The following is an 8,089-nucleotide window of genomic DNA, read 5'->3' as shown; positions in this document are numbered from 1 at the left end:
TCAATTCCCGGCAACCACATGGTGGCTCACAACCATCTGTAATGAGGTCTGGTGCCCTCTTCTGTTTCCTCTCCCTCTCTAAATGTCCTGTGTGTTTGCTGCAATGTGTGCATCAGATGGAGAAGCCAGCTTCCCCTTGCTTGGCACACACCAGTTCTCCCTTTTTATTTACTCAGCTCCTGTTTCCCTTTGGACCTGGTGATCTTCCCCTGTCACTTTTCCTCGCCTTCTCAGGAGACAGCCTTACTCATTTGGTACAAATTTGTTCTGTTTCATATTTGCCTATTGACTGCCCTCAGGTACCAACCACCTATGTGTCCTGGCGAATCAGCTAGAAAGAGGGTGTCCAGGTGCTATTGCAGTGATGGGAAAGGAGCAGGTGTTTTAAATTCTTGTGAGCTCCGGGGAGTCGACCTGCACCCACCTCCAACAGCATCTTGCCAGCGCCTGACACGTCCACAGAGCCTGGATAGTGAACTGAAACAGCCAGATACCCCAGGATGTGGCCAGCACCCCAGTTTTCTCAGGACCCCCAAAGATTGTGATGCCCCATGATCAGCATGAAGCAGTCTTGAGAACACAGCATCCTCATCCCCACCTCACCCGCTACCCATTTCTAACTCCTTACCTTTTATAATAAACAAAAGGGAGGAATGTTAGTGCATCCACCCTCTCTGCAGCCACTAAGTGCACCCCCTGTGCACATTCCTTTCAAAAGGTGGGCCTGCCCCCTCTCTTTCTCTTTGGCTCTCTCTCTCTCTCTACCTTCTTTTTCTTTTCTGCCACTTTTGTCTCCAAGAACTGGTCTCTGCCCCCCTCTCTGTCCCCTCCTCTGCCCTTCTCTCCCCTCTTCCAATAAACCTCCCATGTGAGCCTTGTTGCATAGCGTGACTTCTCCTCGCAGGGTTTTTTACATCACAGCACTGAAGGAAAAGAGGGAGAAGGAGGAAAAGAATGTGGGGGAAAGAGGAAGGAGAGAAAACTGAATGTGAAGATAATCACGTGTCCACAGAAAGATTCTGTATAAGACATCCCAAGTACATCACACTTCTCTGTAAGAACTTTAACCTTACCCAACACTGTAAAATGAATCCAGCAACAGCCCCAATGGCGTTCCATTTAAGGATTCAACAAGAACTCATGACGTTCCATTTAAGGATTCAACAAGAACTCATAAAATCCCTCTGGATGCTGCTTGCCTGTGGTGGTTTGACTGAGAATGGTACCTGTAGGCTCACACATTCGAATACCTGAGCCCCAGTTGGTAGGCCTGTTTAGGAAGGCTTGGGGGTGTGGCCTTGTTGGAGGAGGTGTGTCACTGGCTGTAGGCTTTGAGGTTTCAAAAGTCCATGCCATTGCCAGTGTTTCTCTCTGCCTCCTTTCCACAGATAGTGATGTAAACTCTCTGCTGCTTCTCCAGCACCATGCCAACCTGCTGCCAAGCATGCCTTCAGATCATAGACTTACCCACTGAAACTCCAAGCTCCAGTAGCCTTTCTTTTATAAGGTGCCTTGCTCATGGTGGTATCTTATCACAGTAGTAAAAAAAGAACTAAGATATGATCCATCTTGGGCCCCTTTCTCTTCTCCTGTGTGCCTTCTCCTCTCTTTCCTATCTAGCCTATGCCCTTGCTACTAACAACTTCTTCCTTCATTTGAGGACCATGGAGAAAAGATGAGTCGGAGACAAAACCAGAACTCAAAGAAGGAAAAGTAAAGTGGACCCTTATGTCACAAGTCAAACAGCAGAAAGCCACCAAGAAACTGCAGAAAGAGCCTGGGAATGCACACCCTTTACCTTAGAGACTGCCCACAGGCTGACCAACATCTTTTTTTTCCTTCCTGTTTTAGGTTTTCTAGACAGGTATCAAAGCACTATAGCAAAGAGCTTGAAGTTTTCAGACCCTCAGCTGTTTTTTACACAACGTGACTTTATTGGCCAGCATTCTAATGACTGTCTGGATCGTGCCCACTGTCCATCTTCATTAGATATCTAAAGATGGGCCAGTTAGGGAGGGGCTTCAGCGAGATCATGAGTAGGACTGGATGGCAATGAGCAACAATCAACAAGCTCTACCCACAAGCAAAACAAAACATAAGCAAAAACCTGAGAAGTGATTTCTCTATGGTTCTGGAGTAGAGAGGGCTTTAGCCCCAAGCAGGGGTCAGCAGGCCCCCTTAGTAGCCCCTACTCCACTCAACCCTTGCTAACCCTCACTTGCCCTGCTTGAATTGCTCCCCTAAGTCAGGTGAGAGCTGCCTAGAGTCCTAGGAACCCCCTGGGGGGAACCGCGCTACCAAACAGTGCCATTTGACTTCTTTTGTCTGGGGGTCGAGTTAGTGTGATTGTCAAACACTTAGCTTGGCTAAGAGGGGGTTGAGGGAGAACGAAGTGTGACTATGTTAGGGAGGAGGTGGGAATGAGAAGATGTTAACCAATCTTACCACTTCCTGTTCCTCCCTCCATGTTTTCTGTTGAGGAGCCTGGCACTCTGGCCTTGTGACCTATAGACCAGCCCAGACCCAGAGAATGGTTAAAGACAGAGGGACCCTGAGCTACTGTGGTGAGCACAACCACAGCCACATTAGAGCCAGCGTAGAACTCCTAACCCAGCTGTCTGTTTATCGGTAGCCATGAGCTGAGCAACCTCCTCTGCTACATGTTCCAGCCGTCACAATGTCCTGCCTCCCCACAGGTTCGACACACGGCACCAAGCGGTCGTGGACTGGAACCTCTGGTCCCCCTTCAAGCTCAATGGAAAAAGATAATCTCCTGAGAGGTGTCAAAAAAGATGGTGGTGTATCAAACAGGGGAACCTCCACTTCCTTCAGTCCTTCACTGCACACTTTACCGTGACAGCGGCAGCAGCAAGGTTTGGGGCTCAGCTCCAATAGCTGCTGTTTCATCCCAAAACCAGCGGCCAAGCCCGCAGAGCTCATGCCTTCATCTTGGTTTTTCCATAAGAGAAGTATGTATGCTTGGGATTCTGGCCAACTCCTTTCTACAACCAGTGAGACCATGCAGGGGAAAACAACGTCTAAGGAGCTCTTGTCCTCTCCTGGCGTGCCCACTTCTCTGTGAGTCTCCCAGCCTCCCACCGTTTCCTCTTTGCAGAGCGCTCCTTCCTGTGTGAGTTTCTTCCAAAACACAAAACAACAACAATAACAACAACACAATGATCATTTAGTGGTCAGAGATTCACACTAAGAAGCCGGTAACTCCTTTGGATTGTATATCCCAGGGGTGGACATTTTGAAAGAAAATGAAGGTTGAGATAATATTGAAAAGGGATACTAGTGAATTGAAAAGTTTAAATTACTATTTTAAATATAAACACACATGTACACCACACACACACACACACACACACACACACACACACAGAGTCAGACCCTGGTCTGTTTGTGGGCCAGGCAGGAGAGAGCCAAGGGACCCTGGGACATGACCCTTACTGTGAAGGCTGTCACCAGGTCATGCTGTTTCATTCTTGGCCCTGGGTGCCCTGAGACTGCCAAAAGTACCTCTGATAGATTCTGTGTGTGTCACCTAGGTGCTAAACTGTGACATCTGTAGAACAAGTGGGCCCATCCCTCTTGGTATCTTCTCCGGGTGCTCTCCCTCCTGCTCCTGCCCTGCCACAGGGCTCTCTCATCAGAGTGTGTTTTAGGAATCAGATGCTGTTTCTGGAAAATGAAACTAGTGAGAGAGACGGGGTGGGGGTAATGACGGGGGGGGGGGGGGTGGGGAAGGTTGGGGAAAAGCTATGTACTTCCTCTCTTCTAGTCAAATAGGCCCTTAAGGGTTCCGGATATCTGTGGTGACAATTTCTGCACAGTGCAGCAGCATGGGTCCACGACTACTACCCACAGCTCTGCTACTCCTAGGTAAGTGGGGCTCAGTCTGGACGAAGGGAAAGCTTAGGGTGGTCTGTGTTCAGCAGAGACCTCCCCTCTCTTCAGGTCAGGCCCCGATTTAACTCCTAGGACAGATTGTTAGATAAACAACACCCTGGCTTTGATCTGTGCTTCATCGGGAGTGGACTGTGAGTTCACCCATCTGGGTCTCCATTTCCCTAGGTGGAAATCAAAGAGCAAGGACCGGGTGGCTCCTGAGGTTTGTGTCTTCCAGTCTGACATCCCAGGTTTCCCTTTTTGGTTTTTTCTCTTTCCAGGTGGGGCTTAGGTTCAAAGTGGTTTCTGTGGCTTGATTTAGGGAAATGCAATTGTTACTTTTAACCTGACAGTTTTAATGAGGAACAGGATAAAGGGAACAATGTCCGAAAGCTAAGATTTGAGTTTCCCGCAGGACAGGTGGAAGGGAGCCGCCCTGCTCAACACCTGATGCATGCTTTTCTTTTCTCTTGCAGTTTCCTCTGGCATTCGAGCTGGTGAGTTTGCTTCAGGGTCTTAGACTGATTGAGTGCGGCACACACAAAGGCCATAGAAAGTTGGGAAAGGATCAGTGTGTGGTGTCTGGCATGCCTGGGGGCTAGGAGCAATTCCCTAACACAGCTGGGATTAGCCTTACGTCTCTCCAGCTGGTTTTTCTCCAACTACAGAAAGAGTCAAAAATGGGACCAAGTGCTTCCCTGCCTAGATGCCCTAAGAGTGAGTCATAGATGGCTGGAGGGCACTGTGGGTTTGTTCACTCTGCCTGTGTTTGCCCTGGGAGTGCCAGTGATGCGCCCACTCGTCTGAGTTCTTACTCCACCTTCTCTCATCAGGTTTCCAAAAGGCTGTGGTGATCCTAGACCCCAAATGGATCAGGGTACTCGAGGACGACAGTGTGACCCTCAGGTGCCAGGCCACCTACTCCCCTGAGGACAATTCTACCAAGTGGTTCCATAATGGAAGCCTCATCACACACCAGCACGGCACCTATGTCATTAGCAAGGCCAGAGTGAAGGACAGTGGAGAATACAGGTGTCAGACAACCCTCTCGACTCTTAGTGACCCGGTGAACATAGAAGTCCATATAGGTGAGTAGAAGGGCCCTGAATCACTTGGAGAAAGCCCTGCGGTTTGGGTTAACAAGGAAGCGAGGTGATGAGTCCCATCAGATGTGAGCAAAACTGTAGTTATCGCCGTAAGGAAGCCCTAAGCAGAGCATCGAAACCTGTCATGTGGTGAAGACAGGATGGTGACAAGGAATGATTCCAGGAATGGGCATTTTTCACAGAACACATACAACACAGGCAGGTGCTCTGAGGTCAGAGCATGCTCCATAACACTCTTAGTTAGACCCGTGAGTTTCTTCTTAGGATCTTAGCTATTACACTCGGTCCTCCTCCATTTGAGATCTTTCACCGTCTGTGACCACATCACTTAGTGTCTGTCTGTACTATCTTCCCACCAATGCCATGCTGGAACTCACGTGGTTGTTATATGTCGCTTGCTTGTTATATACAGCAGAACAGAGAGTGGAATTATTACATACAACTGAACAAGAAATCTGGGTTGCTACATACAGATAAACAAGGAGACAGGGTTCTTGTTGTCTCTGAAGCTGTCTTCAGGCCGCAAGCATCCAGGGCCGGGAGGGCTATGGTGGAGACTTCCTACACACACTGTCAACATCCACACTCAGGCCATCCCTCGAAGTCTCATCCCTCCAGAAGACTTTGTCATCTTCCCGTGGGCCTGAGGCTCTGGAGCTCTCAACACGGCTGTGTGGAGTGTCTACACACTCAGCTATATTTATCGTAGCAAGAACATGTCTGTGGCAATTAGCAGCATCCTGGTATCACAAGCCAGTAAGAGGACCGGTTTTTTTTTCAGGCGTAGGTCTTTCCCGGTCTCCTTGGTGTCACATCAGATACTGTCGGTTTTCCTCTGTTTACACAGCTGTGCCATTGTGTAGTGTGAGTTGGTGGGGAGGCCCGGAGCGGAAGAAGGTGACCCAGAAGTGGATCTACAGTGGGGTTTCATTGAATTGGGCCTCTCAAACAGCTGGCTCTTGTGGCTCCTTTGCCTCTAACCAGAACATTCAGACAACACGGTTCTCACCCGGCAGAGCCTCAGGAAGGAATATTAACTGTCTTGTTGGGTGAGAGATGGCTAGGAATGAATGAAGTGGGGAATGAATGAGAGGAAGCAACAGGAAAATCAAGTCTCGGGGCTAGGGAGGTAGCTCAGTGGTAAAGATGCTTCTAAGCCTGCTAAGCCTGAGTTCAGTTCCCAGAAGCCACAGGGTAAGGAAAGAAGCCACTCCTGTAAGGTGTCCTTTGATCTCTACAAATGTGATACAGCACGTGTGTGTGTGTGTGTGCGCGCGCGCGCGCGCGCGCACGCACACACACACACACACATGCACACATGCACATGCACACACATACATTTTTTTAAAAAAGAAAAATCAAGGATCAGGCAGAGTGGCTCATGCTTCCGATGGGCTTTGGACATCTTGTTAACAAGGCCGCCACCGTGAGCACTAAGTTCACGGGGGAAACCCCAGATTATCTTTTCGAACCAGTTTGCCTTACACTTATGCTCTGGACTTTCTTTGGGTAGGATTTTTTTTTTTAATTCTAATCTCATTGGCTCTACAGTCCCTTTCTCTTGGCCTGTTCTAGAACTTACCACACTGCAGTGTAAATTTAGCTTTGGAGCGTATGTGTTTCTAAGCTCTAGACTGTAGGTTCCGTTAGGTTAGGAACCATACACCTTAGCCATCTGAAAATCCCTAGTGTAAAATGTCTGTTGCATATGTGTTGAATAAGCATCTGTTGGTGTATTAGCTATGTTCACAGCAAGGCAGATAAAAACCAGAATATTCCCCGAGCCATTGCAGCAAAGCATCCCAAACTACATCCATGTCAATCACAATCCTATGCCAATCAAAATGCATTCCTTAGCTGAAAAAAAGAAGTTAAATAGACTTGTGATACTTTTGATAACCAATATATATTGTTTATGTGGGGACATTTCTTTAATAATAAGTACAATGTAGTTCGGAGTTGCCTGCAACTCTCTGTGGAGTCTTGGCTAGTCTTAAACTCCTGTTTGTCTTGCCTCTGCTTCTTGTATACTGTCTTCACTGATAAATGACCGACCTTATTAAATATTAGAAATTGCCCTCTGTTTGGCAAGTCTTCCTGGTAAAGAATCTTCACCAAAATGTTCTACCAATTTTGTTTAGCACTGAGCAGTCAAATCTAAAAGCCACCAAATATTTTGCTTTGCTCTTAGTATAAACATCATTAGGGTTGTATTTCAAAGATCAGGAAGAAGTAACTCCTGTTAATCTTCAAGCATCAGTGCACCTGCTCTCAGTGCTTATCCGACATATAATTTTTATTTCCCCAGGCACCCTCCTTCCTTGGTGTCACAGTGGAGTCTGATTACTAAAGGTGGTGTGAGAGCAGAGTCATTTCTCCCTTGAAAGCCAAGTTCAGTCATCGTCTCCCTCCCTTCCTCCCCCCACTACCCTCCTACTTAGTTTTTTGTTTTTTCTTGTTTTGGTTGGGTTTTTTCGAGACAAGTTTTCTCTGTAGCTTTGGAGTCTGTCCTGGAACTAACTCTTGTAGACCAGGCTGGTCTCGAACTCACAGAGATCTGACTGCTTCTGCCTTCCGGGGATTAAAGGCGTGTGCTGCTACCACCCAGCTAGAAAGCCATTTTTTTGTATTTATTATGTATACAGTGTTCTGCCTGCATGCATGAGAAGAGGGTACCAGAATGCATTATACAGATGGTTGTGAGCCATCATGTGGTTGTGCCACGTCCACAGCAGTGACTGCCGTGTAGTGACAAAATGCCTCTGCGCTGGCTTTTGCCTGCTGAAGGATTGGGGTTAGAGCTTCTTGGAGCGAAGCCCCAGGTGGTCCCCCTGGCAATCAGCAGTCCAGAGAGGACCTGATGCCCTAGGCAAATCTTGTATCTGGAGATAGCCTTGAGAGCGAGTCCTCCTAACACCTTGCTTGATCTTTCTCTGTATTTCTTATTTTTCCTGTTTGTAGCTGACCGCTTACTAAGAGATCAAAGTACGTCCTTGGCTTGGCTCCACCGTTCATTAAAGCAGTTCTTGAGGAACTGAAGTATGCCCCATGCCACATGAGCCTGGGAAACTTTATTATTTATGAAACAGAAG

At 47.8% G+C, this 8,089-nt stretch overlaps 1 protein-coding gene across 1 annotated transcript in view; it reads left to right on the top strand.

The window, feature by feature from the left end:
* The first annotated feature begins 3,804 nt into the window (after positions 1 to 3,804).
* LOC126511150 (low affinity immunoglobulin gamma Fc region receptor III-A-like) overlaps positions 3,805 to 8,089 on the top strand; it is a 14,705-nt gene continuing 10,420 nt past the window's right edge. Inside the window, exons 1-3 of the mRNA XM_050158091.1 lie at positions 3,805 to 3,885; positions 4,368 to 4,388; positions 4,725 to 4,979. Coding sequence (XP_050014048.1) covers positions 3,846 to 3,885; positions 4,368 to 4,388; positions 4,725 to 4,979 — 316 coding nt within the window. The 5' untranslated portion in view covers positions 3,805 to 3,845. The remainder of the gene's footprint in view (positions 3,886 to 4,367; positions 4,389 to 4,724; positions 4,980 to 8,089) is intronic.

The sequence above is a fragment of the Alexandromys fortis genome, unplaced genomic scaffold, assembly GCF_014885135.2.
Source record: "Alexandromys fortis isolate MF-2015 unplaced genomic scaffold, M_Fortis_MF-2015_v1.1 scaffold_106, whole genome shotgun sequence".
NCBI classification, from domain to species: domain Eukaryota; kingdom Metazoa; phylum Chordata; class Mammalia; order Rodentia; family Cricetidae; genus Alexandromys; species Alexandromys fortis.
The sequence above is the reverse complement of the archived record's forward strand: the minus strand, read 5'-3'. Positions and strand labels throughout refer to the sequence as shown.